At 50.1% G+C, this 17,465-nt stretch overlaps 6 protein-coding genes across 6 annotated transcripts in view; 2 read left to right on the top strand and 4 right to left on the bottom strand.

Annotated features, from left to right (window-relative positions):
- EPUS_01549 (uncharacterized protein) overlaps positions 1-3,115 on the bottom strand; it is a gene marked incomplete at both ends in the record, with an annotated part of 6,777 nt that extends 3,662 nt beyond the window's left edge. Inside the window, 4 exons of the mRNA XM_007788687.1 lie at positions 186-1,085; positions 1,314-2,877; positions 2,931-3,001; positions 3,052-3,115. Coding sequence (XP_007786877.1) covers positions 186-1,085; positions 1,314-2,877; positions 2,931-3,001; positions 3,052-3,115 — 2,599 coding nt within the window. The remainder of the gene's footprint in view (positions 1-185; positions 1,086-1,313; positions 2,878-2,930; positions 3,002-3,051) is intronic.
- An 824-nt stretch (positions 3,116-3,939) lies between these two features.
- On the top strand, positions 3,940-10,091 carry EPUS_01548 (uncharacterized protein; the record flags this gene model as incomplete). Its single annotated transcript, XM_007788686.1, has 4 exons — positions 3,940-4,207; positions 6,170-7,126; positions 7,439-7,583; positions 7,631-10,091. The coding sequence occupies 4 exons, from the start codon at positions 3,940-3,942 to the stop codon at positions 10,089-10,091; spliced, it is 3,831 nt and encodes a 1,276-aa protein (XP_007786876.1).
- Positions 10,092-11,738: 1,647 nt separating this feature from the next.
- EPUS_01547 (uncharacterized protein) lies at positions 11,739-12,623 on the bottom strand (the record flags this gene model as incomplete). Its single annotated transcript, XM_007788685.1, has 1 exon — positions 11,739-12,623. One exon carries the CDS (start codon positions 12,621-12,623, stop codon positions 11,739-11,741), a length of 885 nt encoding a protein of 294 aa, XP_007786875.1.
- Positions 12,624-14,339: 1,716 nt separating this feature from the next.
- Positions 14,340-14,705, top strand: EPUS_01546 (uncharacterized protein; the record flags this gene model as incomplete). The annotated part of the gene is made up of 1 exon (XM_007788684.1): positions 14,340-14,705. One exon carries the CDS (start codon positions 14,340-14,342, stop codon positions 14,703-14,705), a length of 366 nt encoding a protein of 121 aa, XP_007786874.1.
- Positions 14,706-15,732: 1,027 nt separating this feature from the next.
- EPUS_01545 (uncharacterized protein) lies at positions 15,733-16,401 on the bottom strand (the record flags this gene model as incomplete). The annotated part of the gene is made up of 1 exon (XM_007788683.1): positions 15,733-16,401. The coding sequence occupies one exon, from the start codon at positions 16,399-16,401 to the stop codon at positions 15,733-15,735; it is 669 nt and encodes a 222-aa protein (XP_007786873.1).
- A 299-nt stretch (positions 16,402-16,700) lies between these two features.
- The window catches only part of EPUS_01544 (uncharacterized protein), a gene marked incomplete at both ends in the record, with an annotated part of 5,521 nt that continues 4,756 nt past the window's right edge, over positions 16,701-17,465 (bottom strand). Inside the window, one exon of the mRNA XM_007788682.1 lies at positions 16,701-17,465. This exon is cut by the window's right edge and continues 181 nt beyond it. Within this exon, the coding sequence (XP_007786872.1) occupies positions 16,701-17,465 (765 nt within the window).

Raw genomic sequence — 17,465 nt, 5'->3', positions numbered from 1 at the left:
GGTTGCGGTTGGGGGAGGAGGGGGCGTGTCGAGGAGATTAGTGACCGGGTTGTAGAAGCGGTGCGGTTTGACCGGGTACCAGGCCCTGAGGAAGACGATATCCGACATCAAGATCTTGTCTTCGAAGGTGGCGCGGAAGTGGCCCTCAGGTTTGCTGAGGGCGCGTTTGATCTGCCCCCTTATACCAGACACGGTGCGGATGGATGCCCCCTCGAACTTGGCGATCTCGATGGCCGAGCTGAACATGTCGCGGATGAAGGCGGTGTTGCGGAAGATCTTGTACGGGTGGCCGGTCAGCTTGAGCTTCTTGACGATCTCGCTGGCCTCGTCGACGTTGAGCACCACCCCCGTGGCCGCGATGCGGAAGCCCGGGTTCGAGTTGCTGAACGACTGCACGCAGCAGAAACCCGTGTTGGGCGCCACGAGGGGCCCGTAGAAGGTGCCGAAGCAGTGCATGTGTTCGGGCGTGTATTTGAGCATCCGGTTGCGGGTGCGGGAGTCGGATATGCTGTAGATGGGCAGAGTCTGGAATCGACGCCATCCCAGCGAGAAGATTAGTGGGTCGTTCGTTTTCAGGATCTTCTTGTGCCATCGGTGACGCTTGATTCGCACCTGGACGAAGCCAAATCGCTCTTCGGTTGGCGCAAGACCGCCGATAATGATGGGATTGCGGGAGTCGAAAGATCGAGCGAACTCATATGGTACCTGATCGAGGACGATTCGGGCATATATGCCCGCTTTGAATCCCTCTGCTCGTGCTCGAGCCACTGGATCCAATGTGTCAAGCTCTGCACGATTGATGTCCGACTGTTTCTTCAGGGCAGCTTTCTGCGCATCATACCACTCGTCTTCACCGAACTGCTCCTCAGGGCCACCCGTTTTGTTCTTGATGTTTGCAAAGCCTTCACGATCCTCTTCCTCGAAGCGAAGTTTCAATTCTTCTTTTCGTTTCGCATTCCGGGCCCGCTCTGCATCAAGATCGAGCTCGTCTGATGGTGGTGCGTTTCCGTTGATGGCGTCGCCAGCTTCGAGATCTTCGAACTCGCCGTCTCCTTCATCCGATCCACCCCCATCATCTTCTTCGTCTTGATCGTCATCACCACCCTCACCCAGATCATTAGCACCACTGGCAAGAGCTGCCTTTGTGAAGCGGTGCCGTATTGAATCGATCATTTCCGGATCCTGCCATTTCTGTGCCAGTTGCTGATAATCGTATTTTGGAGTGAGACGATCATCGAGATCTTCTTCATTCTCGCCACGACTCTTCCGGAAGAATTCATCCCCGTCCTCGCCACCAGTTTCGGTTTCCTTACCCGGCACCGCTTGTCCGCTCCACTGACGAACAACATCGGCAGGGGAAAGTGATTCATCATACATCATCCTTGACAGATCAACCGCTCGATAGGCGATCTTGATGGTGTGTAGCTTTTTGGCATTCTCGGCCATGTTTTCCTTCCATCGTAGAGCGCCATCGTCCTCACCATCACTCTCTTCGTCAGAGTTATCCTCTAGCTCTTGGTCCTCGATGGAAGACACAGAACCAATGTCCGAATCGCTGTCCGCAAAAGCAATGTCCCCATTCTTTCCATCAGTGTCTCGGTCATTCTTGGTCAGGAATCCTGGTTGGCCATGTGTCTCAAGCACGTTATCCCCGTCGTCCTCATCTTCAGCATCAGAGCTTCCGCCGCTTCCGCCGCTTTCAAATCCTTCATCCTCATCATCGTCTCCAGCTTCCCTTTCGATGAATCTGGCCTGCCTCTGGCCACTTCGTCCAACATGACTCTCAATCTTGTCGTCGTCGGCTGAAGCAAGCTCACCACCACCTTGAAATAGACGGACACCAGATCCTGCTTCACCAAGCAGTTTTCGTTCGCCTTGGAGCCCTAGCATCAGCTGTTCACCTAGGCCACGATCTTCGACATCCTCAGCATCACGATTAAAGGTTGAAGTTTTCACATCGATGTAGACTGCATCTTTGTCGACTAGAACTCCCCCTACATCTGACATTGGCGCAAACAGTAACTTTTGCTTCTCCCCTAGCCTTCGCCTGCCAGATTTGCCTGTTACTTTAGCGATGGCTTGATCCATATGAGGTGTTGGGCACGGATCTGGTAATGCTTCTATTTCCTTCACGGTGAGATCTCCAACCCCAGGAACGTGTACCCTGGCCTTGTTTGCTGGGAGGTTGGTCCCTCGTAGATATCCGTACAGCGCGATCTCCCGATCACATTTTGCGTTCTCCTCCATTTGTGTGGGAGGTGTTACGTCGAGAAAGCGGTCTGCCAGACAATATGGGTGCGAATTGCGCCAAACCAACGGCCTCGGATTCTTCATCACACTCAAGAATCTGCTAAGGTTATGTACTTCCCTGTCCGGATATCTCCCATTGATCACACCACTCAAGTAGAACAGCTTTGCGCCTTGGTAGAGCTCGGCCCAGAACCGATGTTTGAGCCTCTTCTTTGCCTCGCGCAATGCGCTTTGCTTTTTGAACAAGTCGAGATGTGTAAGAATCCCAAATACATTCCCCGGCATGCCACTGGCGCTAAGCGCATTCAAAAATTCCATCGTCTCCATCTCGAAGCCATAGTTGCCATCGATCATCAGTAGCACAATATCGGCTATCTTTGCCACATCTATCGAAGCGGCCAGGGAGTCGGACGGGCATTCGAGGAAGGTAAGGCGTCTGCGCTTCGAGGTCACCACCGTGAGGGGCCCGGTAGGGTGCGAGAGCGTCTGCTTGGTGTATCGCTTGATCAGAGACTTGATGAGCGTCGTTTTGCCCACGCCGGGGGGACCGACGACAGCGACAACGATGGGAGGCGCCTCTTCGGGTAGTCGATCGACGAGGGGGACATGTAACCGCTTTTCTTTGACCTGCAGCAAGATAATTAATGCGCGCGTCTCGAGGCTGGATTTCCAAGTCCTACATCTTGAGCTCTAACGGCTTGCTTGTTGAGGCGGCCGGGGTTTGCGTAAGCGAATGCTTTGACGTTCTTCTCTGTCGTCGCTGTCAGTCGGCCGTCTGCATGTCTGCACGTACAAACTGACCTCCAGGTGCCCTTTTTTTCTTCTCTTTGGGCGCGCGATGCGGTCTGTTGACTTGATCCGCCATCATCGAAGACAATCGGGGAACTCGCTTGACCACCACTACGGTGCTATTATCTGATCATCATGTGTGGGAAAATGACCTTCCTTTCTCCACAAAATCCATGAAATCTTGGCGCTGGAAATTCGCGGTTTTAGGTTCTTATCGATAAGCGGGACCCTTTCATGGCACGTGATCAAAGCTAGCCGGTGGGTACAGGGCTGCTGTTTCGGCGGTCTTTGCCGCCGCTTTTGACACTCGCTGCACCTGAGGTCATGTGATCCGTACCTCTCTTTCTGACACTTCCATCTCTTCATTCCATTAAGAAAACCCGCACCCCCTCTTATAAAGGGAATCTCCCTAGCCTTAAAAGACGATCTCCCCTTCAGTGTCCGCTGACCTTGAGTAATCATTCTTTCTTAGTTTGCTATTTATCAACGATACTATTAGCATAACATCATAATAATGTTTCTTTTTATTGTCCGCTGTGTCACCGAATAGGCTGCTTTCCTTCTTGGTATGTTAGCATAACATCTTAGAATACTGCTCGAATTTATGAAAAGTTCATATCCAGTTATTGAAAATAAAACAGTTATTCAAAAGGATTTTAGATTTATACTTAATAAAATACACAGCGAAGATGCAAAGAATCTTCTTCACTCCTGCCACGATCGCCTGCCTCGACCCATATCTCGCACTTTTAGCATGTTTGCCGCAAAATGCCGTGGACTTACAATGGTAACGGCCCCGAAGAGAAGACAGGGAGGTGCTTGCAAGTTTAACTGCGTGACCAGAACAAGATCAAGGACGAGTATAAGGTCATTATCAGGACATCACTAAGCGAATAGACAATGGCATGGCGGACTACGCAGAAAATGCGGATGACAAGCAACGGTGTCAAGACCATCAAGGACTACGAGCTATACTGCCACTACGTTGCAGGACTCGTCGGCGAGGGGGTGACACGGCTGTTCGTCAAGGCTCGCGAACCGGCGCTGCTGCAGAGATCTGAGCTGATGGAGTCAATGAGTCAGCTCCTGCAGCAACCAACATTATCCGCGACGTCTGGGAAGATAACGAGCAGAAGCGATACTTCTGGTCCATGGAGGTGTGGTCCAAGTAAGTGGACAAGTTCAGCGACCTCTTCCTGCCGCAAAATGAGAAGGCACTGCAATGCAGCAGCGAGATGGTGCCCATGGCGCTGAACAGAGCAGACGAATATCTAATCTATATGGCAGGTGTCAAGGGGCAGTCAGTCTTCAACTTCGTCGCCGTACCACAATCCAGGGCTCGAAATTCATATAACAGGGCACTATCAACTGCGTGGATGTCTAGAAATTTATCTCGAAACAGTAGTCCCGACACGGAGGGCCCATTATCAATTCGATTGTCGACCGGACATGGGAATGGCCACCACCGACCAGCATAGTACTGTACGACAGCGTACGACATCCCAACTCTTTCCGAGCCTTTCGCCCTTCTTTGGTTGGTTTGTACCTGTCGCTTTCACCAGCAAAAATGAGCATCTGGATGTGGGTGAGCTTGGTGATCGCAGTGCCTAGTACTTGACTAACCAGCCTCATCGTGCCACTACGATTTCGATTCGCTGGTTACATGGCGCTGAACTTCCGGCGTGGGTCCCCTCCGTGGTAAGGGCTCCAGGCACCCAACCGGCAAGTGAAACACAAGCGCGATCAGAGAAGAGCAGCAAGCCGGTGTGAACGAGCTCAGCAGGGACCTGCCGGTGAGTTTATCATCTACATGAAATACCTCCGTGATCTGAGGGACCCGAACCGTCCAGAATACACTACCTCCGGAATCTGTTTGTCGGTTTCTCCGGCACTCAGGCTTCGGGTATGACTACGTTTTGGACTGGACGATCCGTGGATTCGAAAGCTATCTCGCGAAAGTAATGTTGTGGACAAGAAGCAAGGCGCGCGCTGAGGTGGCCACTGCTTGTCTTCCCAGGTTCGTATTCGTAACACTATATACAACTCGAGACTTCAGCCAGGCAGGACCGCAGATCTGCCTGATAAACTCATCTATCGACAAGCAGTCACATGTAAACCAAAGATTTCACCGGGTACCCAATCTTGTCTGGTGGCATGAAGCTGGTGGAACAAACAATAGGGTTTCCTGCTGTGAATGCTCGAATTGCACATAGGGTCTCGAATAAGAATCTTATTTAGTCCTCAGTGTTAGAAGTTGGTGCAAAATAGCATACGGAGGTGCCAATTCACTTGATTGAGTTACTCCTATCAAGAGGAGCATTTGCTCATAGGGATAGCTACAGAAGCGCATTACTGTAACAGCTCAGAAACAGCATTTGGCGTTCAATTCGTATAGCAATGCTCACTGCCATAAATAACAGGGCGTAACAGTTACAAGAGCGTTTCGTGCGTTTTGCATGCGGGGAACCTTGTACCACCATGCTAATACGTAACAGATACGTATCATATACGCAGGGATTCTAACACTCAGAAGCTGTTTCTGTTTGACAGAGCGGCGCCAGCAATTCTCGATATGAATAACACCAAGGATTCGCAAGACTTTCGCAATGCACAGTAACCGCTTGAACCGTTGGAGGCGTCAAGCGCGTAGTGCGACGGGCTTTGGATGTTTTTGATTTTGAGGAAAGTCCTCTGTGACCTCCCAGCGCTTAGACCTGCAAGCAAAGATCTGGAGCCTTCAGGCCAGATCTGGCTCAGGGCCACCCATCCAAGGAGAAACGCGCCAATTGAGGAGAACCGCGTAGATGCATTTACCGCCACTAGTGAGATTGCGTGCAGGCTGTGCTGTCATTGGCTGTCGACACTCAAGACGAAAGTTTGGGGTTAATGCCTGCTTGACAAGGCTGGATTTGTGAACTCGATTATGTTGCAGCGTGCTGCTTCACAAGTTCACATCTCACATTCTCTAGATCTGTATCATCTCGCAGCAGCTGTTGCCGCCGCTCTTATTTAGGACCATCAGCGTACTCCATCTCGTCAAAGTATACGAGTCAAGCCGCACCGGCTCCTCTGGGAGCCGCCCGCCTCCGCATGGCGCCTTCTTCTACTCTGACACACAATGATTACACAGTGGCATGGATCTGCGCTGTTGAAGTAGAACGCATCGCCGCTTGTGAGCTGTTGGAGGAAGAGTACCCCCGCTTACTGAAGCAGCCTCATGACAACAACGCCTACAGTTTCGGTCGAATTGGCAGCCACAACGTGGTGATCGCGGGTCTTCCGAGTGGGAAATATGGCGTCTCTTCAGCAGCAACTGTGGCTCAAGACTTGCTCCGCAGCTTTCCATCTATCCGTATCAGGCTAATGGTAGGGATCGGGGGTGGTGCACCGACTCAGAAACATGATATTAGATTAGGGGATGTCGTAGTCAGCTCTCCCACCGGCGAGACCGGCGGTGTGATACATTATGATTTTGGGAAGGTGATACAAGACAAGGCATTCGAACACAAAGGCTTGTTGAATGCACCCCCAACCGCTCTTCTAACGGCCTTGCACGATATCAGAGTCCTGCATGCGCGCAAAGGCCATCGAATTGTCGATTCAGTCAATGCAATGATTCAACATAATTCCAGGCTCAGGAAGAAATTCAAGCATCCTGGTCTAGAGCATGACCGATTGTATGCCACGAAATATGTCCACAGAGATGGCTACCAACCCTGCGTTGATGTGTGTGACAACACCACCTTGATCACGCGCAAGCCGCGAAGCGAAGATGAAGACAATCCAGCAATACACTATGGCCTTATCGCCTCAGCAGACAAGCTGATGAAAGACGCAACGATCCGTGACAGACTGGCAGCCGAGCACGATGTCCTCTGTTTCGAGATGGAGGCAGCCGGCTTGATGGACAACTTCCCCTGTCTCATCGTCCGGGGAATCTGCGACTACTCGGACACACATAAGAACGATCAATGGCAAGGCTATGCGGCAGCAACGGCAGCAGCATATGCCAAGGAGCTGTTACAGGCCATGCCTGGGGAAGAAGTCGTCCGCACCAGTCGCGTCCTTAGGACCGAATCACAACCTGGTGAGCCTCTTATTGACATACATACAAACATACTGGAAGATGTGCGGCTTGGGTGTTATGGTAGAGCACGATCTGGATGTTTCATGCCAGTCGTGATATCCACACGATCTTTGTATATCACAACCTAAATGCCAGCTGCTTTTTTAACCAAGCTTCCGTGGATGGATTTTATTTATTTTACCCCCCAATAAGGGATCTTGAGATAGAGGATCGTTGATGGTGTGATTGTTGACCTTGACCTTGACTCTGTCTTCATTTGTGAATCGTGATCTAAAGCTGTGTGCTCATTCTGACTCCTTTATCTCGAAATAGCTCCGTCTGCAACTCCGAAGCCAGTCTTCACGGTCCCATTCGAACGAGACAAGCATTTCGTCGGCCGAGAAGGAATCATCACTCTCATCGAAGAGAAACTTCAAGAGCAGTACCGCGCTTCGCTCTCAGGATGGGGAGGGATGGGGTAAAAATCCCCTCATGGAGTCGTCTTATGCTGACCAATTTCAACAGGAAGTCCCAAATCGCGATCGAGTACGCGCACCGTTTCCGGAAGAAGCACCCCCAATACCACATATTCTGGGTATATGCGGCGAACCACAGTCGCTTCTATCAGGCATACCAAGAGATAGCGCGGCGTCTTGAAATCCCTCGCCATGATGATCCTGCAGTTGATGTCGGTGGGCTAGTATTAGATTGGCTCAATGAACAAGATGCGCAGTGGCTGATGATCTTGGATAACGCAGACGACGCCGGGCTTTTCTTCCTCAATGATAGCGAACCGTCTTCTTGTGAAGATTCGATATCCGAGAGACCGCTGATTGAATACCTACCCAGTTGTTTATCCTCTAACAAGTTACTCCTTATCACGACCCGCAGGAAAAACCTTGGCGAAGATTTGATTAACGGGGAACAGTGCATTGAAGTGCCGCCGTTCACCATACATGAAGCTCTACTCTTATTGCAAGGGCGGTCAAAGGATCCAGCGACTGGTGTTGATTCTTCAGAGTCGGCCAAGTTGATGGATATTTTGGGATGCATTCCACTCGCCATCAACCAAGCTGCCGCCTTCATCCGACGAAACCAGATGTCACTGCAAAAGTATCTCGCAGCTCTCGAGAAAGACGAAAAGAACCTAAAGGATTTCCTCAGTGCCGAGCTTCAAGACGCTCGACGTGAACGCGGATTTCCAAACGCAGTTTTCCGAACATGGAAGCTGTCGTTCAGCCAGATTCAAGATCAAGAGCCTCACGCGGCTGAACTGCTGTCGCTGATGGCATTATTTGATCGGCGTGACATCCCGGAATCACTTTTGAGGGATCCTGAAGTTAGCGACTATGACTTCTCGACCGCGATCGGCACACTCAAGACGTTCGCTCTAATTGTGCAAGAGACTGATAGCGAGAAGTTCGCCATGCACCGGTTGGTGCAGCTCTCAATTCACGACTGGCTGGAAAAAGCGGGAAACAAGGTCGAATACGAAGGGCAAGCTCTACAGCGGCTCAGCGATCAATTTCCTGATCCTAAGCATGAAAATATGAAGACGTGTCAAAACCTTTATCCCCACGCTCAAGCGGTATTACTACAAAGTTTGAGATCAGATTCATTGAAGAGAGCACGGGCTGATCTGTTGTACCTGGTTGGGTGGTACGAGCGGGGACAGGGAAACTACAATGTCGCGGAATCGCAGGTTTTGGAGGCACTCAGCTTATTTGAAGAAATTGAGGGCGAGAGTTCTGTTTGTTGGTTGAATTGTAAAGATCAGTTGGGATTAATCCTGGAACTTCAGGGCAAATACAAGGAAGCAGAAAAGATGCATAAACAGGTCTTAAAACGAAGGAAGTCAGTACTTGGCGAGGACCATTATGACACTTTGACAAGCATGCACAATCTAGGAAGAGCACTTCATAGGCAACGGAAGTACACAGAAGCAGAGAAAATGTATCGAAAGACAGTGGAGTTACGTGAGGTAACGAACGGAAAGGATCATCCTGACACACTTTCGACTCTGGATGGTCTTGCAAGAACCATAAAGAATCAAGGCAAGTACGAAGAAGCAGAGAAGATGTTCAGACACATATTAAAGCATTCTGAGACTATACTAGGGGAAAAGCATCCTGAGACACTGATGACTATGCATAATCTGGCAATGGTTATACAAGCTCAGCAGAAGTATAACGAGGCAGAGGAGATGTATCTACAGGTGTTGGAATCAGAGGAGATAGTGCTAGGGAAGAAGCATCCTGATACACTGACGACTATGCATAATCTGGCAAGGGTATTAAGAGATCAGCAGAAGTGTAAAGAGGCAGAGGAGATGTATCTACAGGTGTTGGAATCAGAGGAGATAGTGCTAGGGAAGAAGCATCCTGATACACTGACGACTATGCATAATCTGGCAAGGGTATTAGGAGATCAGCAGAAATATAAGGAGGCAGAGGAGATGTATCTACAGGTGTTGGAATCAGGGGAGATAGTGCTAGGGAAGAAGCATCCTGATACACTGACGACTATGCATAATCTGGCAACGGTTATACAAGATCAGCAGAAGTATAAGGAGGCAGAGGAGATATATCTACAGGTGTTGGAATTGAGGGAGATAGTGCTAGGGAAGAACCATACTGATACACTGCTGACTGTCTGGTGCCTTGCTTTTTTGTACAAAGAGCAGCAAAGATACAAGGATGCGAGGCCGTTGTATCAGAGAGCTTCTTCAGCCTTTCAAGAGAGCCTAGGACCGGATCATCCCCGCACCCTGCGCTGTGCTCAGGAGTATGAGTCTTTGTTGGAAGAGTTGGGCATACGCCGAGCGGAGATGGGAAACGACGTACGAGTTGGATCAGCGAGCACGATGGCATCGCTAACTGCTGAAGATGAAGTAGCGCACAGGACGGATATGCAAGACATTTCAACAAGCAAGACTGGGCGAAGAAGGAGATCTGCGCGGAAGAAGAGAGAAGAAGAAGCGAAGTGAAGGTTAATGACTTGAAGAAGGGTCGTGGTCATTGCTCGACCTTGACGAAGTCCGTCCTGTGATGCCGAGAGTGGAACGCAACTCTTTTCAAGCCGGAGGTCGAAGTTTCTGAACTGATTCCTTCGAAATTAGGGAGAGATGGCTAAAACCAACAAAGAGATTGTCTCCTCCCATTATGGCTGTTCATTGCCTACCTCTTCCAACGCCTATAGCGAATGTTGCACTCTTCGCAAGTGATGGTTTTTCCATAAACCCTCCTTTCCAAAGAGAAGTTACTACATCGAAGAGGCTGCAAGCCTAACAGCGGGACGTCCGGAGGTCTCAGAATTGGTATGATCAGCGACGGTGAATAGAGATTCCCACAGCAGGATTGCAGGAAACTCCATTCGAATCCAACCTCTCACGATCTCACCTTCCACCTAGTCGACTTCCTACGACTTCTCGAGTGCGTACTACGTCGTCATCTTGCAGAATATGGCCGAGAAATGGTATGGCCGAGTTGGCTCAACACTGATACCTCCTGTAACTGTAAGGCGCTACTGCTGTCTGATACGGCTACCTGGGGGGTGAATTAAGGTCTGCTATCTGCCAAGCTACCGCCCCTTTCCTTCTGCAATTTCAGCCCATGGACCACGGGGCTGGGTAGGCTTGGGGATAACCATGGGAAAGAATGTCTAAAGCGGTTGGATGGTTGATAGCCTGTATTTGCTGAGAAGTGGGACCGTGTTTTCTTTTACTCAGAGAGTGGAGTTGATTTCTTTGGGCCAATGGATGGGAAGTTCGCTGTCAATAAGTTCTGTGCGGCTCGAAATACCTTGCCTTCAAAACATTCTGTACAATATCCGGTTGAGGCTCCTAGATTAGCGTTTGCCGGGATCTGATTTCCAAACCACTTCCAGCAACCCCTTCTCAGATCTACGAATGAGTCAAATGCGTGGCAGTTTCCTAGCGCAAAGTACGGGATTTGTATACATGCTCTGGGTGCAGGACAAAGTACGCCTCATCCGAACAATCTCTCGTTGCGCAGTCCATCAGCAACCTCGATTGCAGGCGACGGTCTGTCATCGCTGTTCAATAGTTTTGACGGGAGCGAGAATGATCCTGCATCACACGCGAAGCAACACACACATCCCACAGAATGAGAACCCAAGACACAAATCGCCGCTGGTCCTTTCTCCTTAGCTTAGCGTCTTTACTCGATGAAGTGGCGAAAGCCATGTGACTTAAGGGGGGAGTGTCCTGTGGGCATTGAACAGACTCCACCAAGCTCGGTTAGCACGCAGTGAGTGCTGTCGCTCTTGTAGGAATGGAAGTGAAGGGAGACCTTTGAGGAGCAATTTGAAACAGGATGGAAACAGGCGTAATATCACATATCGGATAGGCCCAAAGTAATTCTATGAGTAGAATTCTTACTCAGAGACCCGAAATTACGGTGCAATTCTAGATATCTCTAAAGTTTCACTTCCAAGAAACAGGAGGAGATAATAGTGCAGTGTGTCTATACTCCCAAACTGTTGTCCTGAGACAAGCAGCCACAAAACTCGATTCCTCCGACCTTATGGGTGCTCAATGCTGAGGAATAGTACATTGACAGGATCGTGCTTGCAACTTGAACTTGCTATTATATAAGTTATTGGTGCAGTTGTCTCAAGTCAATGGAAAAGTCACGCTGTTAGCTATGGGCAATATAGTCTCATTTCTCTTGATCCTGATGCCATCGCTGTTCCTCTCTAACCGCAATCTAGAACAACCAGGCCTCACTTGGTTTTCTGATCTCCGACGATCTTTATGAGCTTTGACTGGCAGACTTGTCCTGTGAAGCTCTTCGGCTTTCTGTCTGACCTCCGCTCTCAGCTCATCTACCAAACGATCTTTTTGTCTGAGCTCCTCTTGGAGTCTTGAAACATCGTTGCGGGAACTTTCGACAAGAATGCTTAGCTCTGCCACCTGTTCTTTGAGCCTCGCGATCTCATCCTTATCATTAGCTACCACGGCTTGTATCCGCAGCAGATGGATCGAATTCTGGTCTGCAATGTAATGCTCTAGCTGTGCCTTTGCACGTCCCAACTCTTGCTCGAGCTCTGTGACCCTTCTCTCCTCTCGTTCAAGCCGAGAGTTCAACGTTTGGATAGTATTGAGCGGATAGCGAGCATCAAGTTCTTGTGCATTGCCAGTATCGGACGAATGTGGGTAGAGCGGTGGAGTGAGCATGGCACTGGCTCTTACACTTGAGGTCTGTACAGGTTCTCCATTCAATTGCCTATTGGAAAGTTGTTCATCTTCATCTTCAACCTCTACTTTCGGTCGCCGATACCGGCTGCTTAATTCCTTCGAGCTGTTCGATGTCAAACTTTGCGACGGTAACTCGGCTCTCTTCCCTTCGATATCAAGCGTCACATCTTGCTGTAAGGCTTTCACCTTGGCCTCCTTGCGAGCCACCGCTTCAGCTTCCCGCTCTCTTTCCAGCTGGCTAATCCTCCTCTCGAAACGTAAGCCTATAGGCTCGTGGGGCCGGTCTCGTGATTGCGACATGACGATCACACCTGAGCGTTTCTGCTGTTAAGTGCACAGTTGGGAGGGGACAAAGTTCGGCGTATTGAATCTTGGGGATTCTGAAAACCCATGTGCAGGCGAGGCGCACAAGTCTTTACAACCCCACTTACAGCTCGTCCCAGCCGACCAATCGAGAGCTGTCAGGGCAGAAGCGACTCGTGCCATGTGTATCTGTCTGATTCGAACAGTTCCCTGTCTATCGTAGCTTTTGTTTCGTCACTTCCAAGAACCCACACAAGGCCTCCAATCATATGGACAATCAGTGTTCCGCTACAGTGATCCTGCATATGCTTATCAAGTGAGAGACTCATGTCAATCCGGATTAGGGTAGAGAGCAACTGAGTGATTTTACCACAACATGTTGCCAATTGGCTGGATCGACCTAAGCTCTAATATTCCGGACATGGATAGGTGGTAGAACATCAGGTATCCGAACAGTGCACGAAAATATTGTCCATGATATTAGCACGAACATACAGAGAAAGTTAGCCGATTCGGGAGCTCTCTTTGCGTTTCCTGATCAGGAAGCTAGTGAGCTCCATTCGACAAGAAGAAGGCCGAAGACATCTCTGTTAGAGTCGCAGTAGACGGCCGGCAAGCTAGTAAGCCCACTGTCACTATTTGCCTCTCTTGAAAGGTGAAGATTCGTATTCTAGTGGTAATCTGAAGGAGCAAGTGGAAGAAGACAGCGGTAAAGTCGAATTGGTGACAGACTGCTGGCTGACCAATCTATTTTGAGCTGTACTATCTTTAATTGGGATGGATCAAAGTTCGGCGGCAAGGCCGGCATTCCCTCTTTTTTGGCTCAAGTAAATGAATTTGCACAGGATGTAGAGCAGTATCAGCTCAATGCATGAATTGGGATGTGTGTGTGCGTGTGTATAATTAGGAATCCTCAAAGTTCGGATGGAATAACCCCGCAGGCGCCAAGGCCTCACAACGAATGAAAATCAAGTTAGTAGTGATTAGATGTGGAAAGACTTAGCGAGACAAAGATTAGCAACACCGCCTGTCAACTGTTCTCAAATTGAAGTTTGCAGTCTGCCTGTAAGGCATACCGGGGTACGACTGAGAAAGCCGACACCCTCTCCCTATGCCAGTATTTTTGTGCGGATAGCAAAGCAAAGCAAATGCATTTCTCAGATGTGCAGATGTACGCCGCAGAGTCAGAGGAGGAAGTGCATCAACCAAGAAGATGCATCTGACATTGCCCGGGAGATTCCTCGGATGACCGAGTACTATCAAGAGTCGACACGATGCGTGGTAGTGTCAGAAATGCTCCGACGTGGCTACTCGCATACTAGTAGACCGGACACACTGGGACACGACTTCGTCGATTGCACCTATGATGAAGAACTTCCTCCACAGCATCTTACGGAGAGAGACGGAGCTCGCTACGGCCTCGAAGACGAGGTGACCGGGTGGCTGGTTGGTTTTCATCAACTTCGAGTACCGGGTTTTCAGGAATCCATCTCGCGAAATCCATTGTTCATCATGGTAGAAATATACGCTCCGAACAAAAAATACCCTGACTTATGGCATACGAGCCCCTTATATCTTGGGAAGACGTGACGCAGAAGTTGAGCCCCAGGATCGCTGCCGCCTCGTCCACCAGAAAAGGCTTCCTATATGCTCTGCAGGAGTTGAGACTTTCACAGCCAACCACGCCATGGCTCTGATACGCCAGCAAGAACAATGTACTCTGAAGAGAACAACTACATCTTCAGCATCCTAGGTGTATTCGCCAAACACGTGCGTGACGTTATACCAGTCCACTACGCCACATCACTCGCGGCATCACCTGCCATTCTTGCCTATGCTCGTGTCGCTATGGGAGATGCCATGGCGCTGTTCATGAACGAAGACAACGGTCGAGATAGTAAAGGCCACTCAATATGCGACGCTCCCTCATGGCTTCCTCGTGCTTTTGCTCAGATGTCATACCAAGAAGTGCCCACTTTACACATATCCGAGTACGATGGCCAGATCCACAGCGTCCTCGTGTCGACTATGATGGCACTCTTATTATCGGAACACCATATTATCGCATCAATGGTTTGAGAAGAGCAAATACCATTGACGTTGCCATTTCCACATCCCAAAAGAGCCGTCCAGGCGACAACGATGGCAAAATCCATGGTTTCGCGATCGCATAGGGAGACCATCGCAACCCACATGGAATTGATCAGGACAATATCATACTTGAAGTGCAAATCCTGCTGTCAATGACCGTCAATCTCTCTTTCAAGTCCAGGCTCACAAGAGGTGAGATGGCGGCTTGGCAGTTCCTGAAAGAAAGCAACAGATGCAGGTAAGGCAGTGATAGCATGTATGCAGACATTTAAGCACATTCGCCACTGGCTGGTTCTTGTGGCTAATGACGGAGGCGGCAATATTTGGAAGATTATTGGACATGTGGAATAGGCTATATCCATGAATGCATGAATTGGAACGGAGAGAACGCCCCTCCTAGCTTTCAGTTCAAGATTCCCTGACCCGGAAAAGGACTACTGGAGGCCTCGAACATGGCTCACTGACCTGTCTATATTGCGAAGTGTTGAACAGTTTCTGGATGGACTTCAGGATGAGCACGGTGGTGGCGATGACCAGTACATCTTCCCTTACCTAAACAGGTAGGTGAGGCAGAAGTGTTCGGTCAGCAACTAATATTCTGTTTCAATACCTTCTATGATATTGGGATCACTCCCGATTCCAATGTTAATATCGGTGCTTGTTCCTTCTTGCCTTTGACCTGCGTATGAAGGTGTAATTCTCACTCTGGAAAAGGACGGCTGGCTTATCTAAGCCAGCATCATAGTGAAACCTGTTAGTGAAACCTGTCAACTAGCTGGAACTGGAATAGAATAGATTGATTCACGTTAGTTAGTATATTCCATACATACAGTACGACTACAGAGTCGTGCATCACAGGTAACCAAGAAGAGTACGTAGTAGTCCAAGTCTCTTCTTGACCCTTACAATTTGGCGCCTCTATTGCCTGAATCAAGGCTAGAGAAAACATTGATAAGCCTGTCCCTTCTTCTGTCTATGAGTCTCGTGCCATCAATCGACCCGCCATGATCGCCCCTCACCTCAAGCACAACCTATCCAAGAACCCTCCGAACACCAACCCCGAGCACCAAGCCCATTCCAACCCAGAGACACCAGCCCCAGCCACTTTGAGCCTCGCGATCTCATCCTTATCATTAGCTACCACGGCTTGTATCCGCAGCAGATGGATCGAATTCTGGTCTGCAATGTAATGCTCTAGCTGTGCCTTTGCACGTCCCAACTCTTGCTCGAGCTCTGTGACCCTTCTCTCCTCTCGTTCAAGCCGAGAGTTCAACGTTTGGATAGTATTGAGCGGATAGCGAGCATCAAGTTCTTGTGCATTGCCAGTATCGGACGAATGTGGGTAGAGCGGTGGAGTGAGCATGGCACTGGCTCTTACACTTGAGGTCTGTACAGGTTCTCCATTCAATTGCCTATTGGAAAGTTGTTCATCTTCATCTTCAACCTCTACTTTCGGTCGCCGATACCGGCTGCTTAATTCCTTCGAGCTGTTCGATGTCAAACTTTGCGACGGTAACTCGGCTCTCTTCCCTTCGATATCAAGCGTCACATCTTGCTGTAAGGCTTTCACCTTGGCCTCCTTGCGAGCCACCGCTTCAGCTTCCCGCTCTCTTTCCAGCTGGCTAATCCTCCTCTCGAAACGTAAGCCTATAGGCTCGTGGGGCCGGTCTCGTGATTGCGACATGACGATCACACCTGAGCGTTTCTGCTGTTAAGTGCACAGTTGGGAGGGGACAAAGTTCGGCGTATTGAATCTTGGGGATTCTGAAAACCCATGTGCAGGCGAGGCGCACAAGTCTTTACAACCCCACTTACAGCTCGTCCCAGCCGACCAATCGAGAGCTGTCAGGGCAGAAGCGACTCGTGCCATGTGTATCTGTCTGATTGAGAGAGGAGGAGGAGGAGGCAGAGGGGCAGTAGAGCGGGTTGAGTGGAAGCCAGCATCACGACTACTGCTATTACTACTGCTGCTTTCGCACTATATCAAGCAGCAGCTGCCGGAGGTCTCAGCACCGTCAGCGCATGCAACCTCTTCCTCCTCGCCACACCACTCCGTTCCTGACCCCTCGCAGACCCCTCATCGACCCACGTACAATCCAACACCGTAAAACTCACTCCGTCATGCGGCGCACCCTTTCCCACCTCCTCCTCCACCTCATCCTCTTCTTCTTCTGGCCACGTCCTCGATTTAAGCCCATACCGCGCACTCTCGCCATATTTCTCCAGCTGCGGCAGCACCAGCAACTTGATGTGCAGGTCTTTCCCCTCGGGCGGTTCGACCGGGGCGTCTGGCACATTATCCTTAAAGTCGATGCTGGGATTCTGTTCTCGGCTGACTCTCTCGAGGAGGTCGGTGTCGACCTCGTCGTTCCATGCTCCTCTGATGAAGCCAGAGTGGATGGCTGCCGCGACGGGATCGGAGTCGTCGGTGTAGATGCCCGAGCCCCAGAGGAAGCGTTCGGAGCAGATGGCTTCGCGCTCGGGGCCGTGGAGCCAGGTGCGGGATACGCGGATGGTGTAGGTGCAGTTGACCTGGTTGGGGTCTTTGAAGCTGGGAGTTATGTTTGGTCGGATGGACACGCCTAACTTCGTTCGCACTGGGGTGTGTAGCTCCGGAACGGAAATAACGGGGGAGTAGAGGAAGAAGCCGAGGTGACGGCGCGGGTTCTTTGCGGCTGCATCGACTACGGAACGGATTTTGATCATGGTATTGGGTTTACAGTTTCTCTGGTTGAGGGGAGCGTGAAC

Source organism: Endocarpon pusillum, assembly GCF_000464535.1.
Source record: "Endocarpon pusillum Z07020 unplaced genomic scaffold C721943, whole genome shotgun sequence".
In the NCBI taxonomy this organism is placed as follows: domain Eukaryota; kingdom Fungi; phylum Ascomycota; class Eurotiomycetes; order Verrucariales; family Verrucariaceae; genus Endocarpon; species Endocarpon pusillum.
This window is presented reverse-complemented; position numbering and strand designations above follow the sequence as displayed.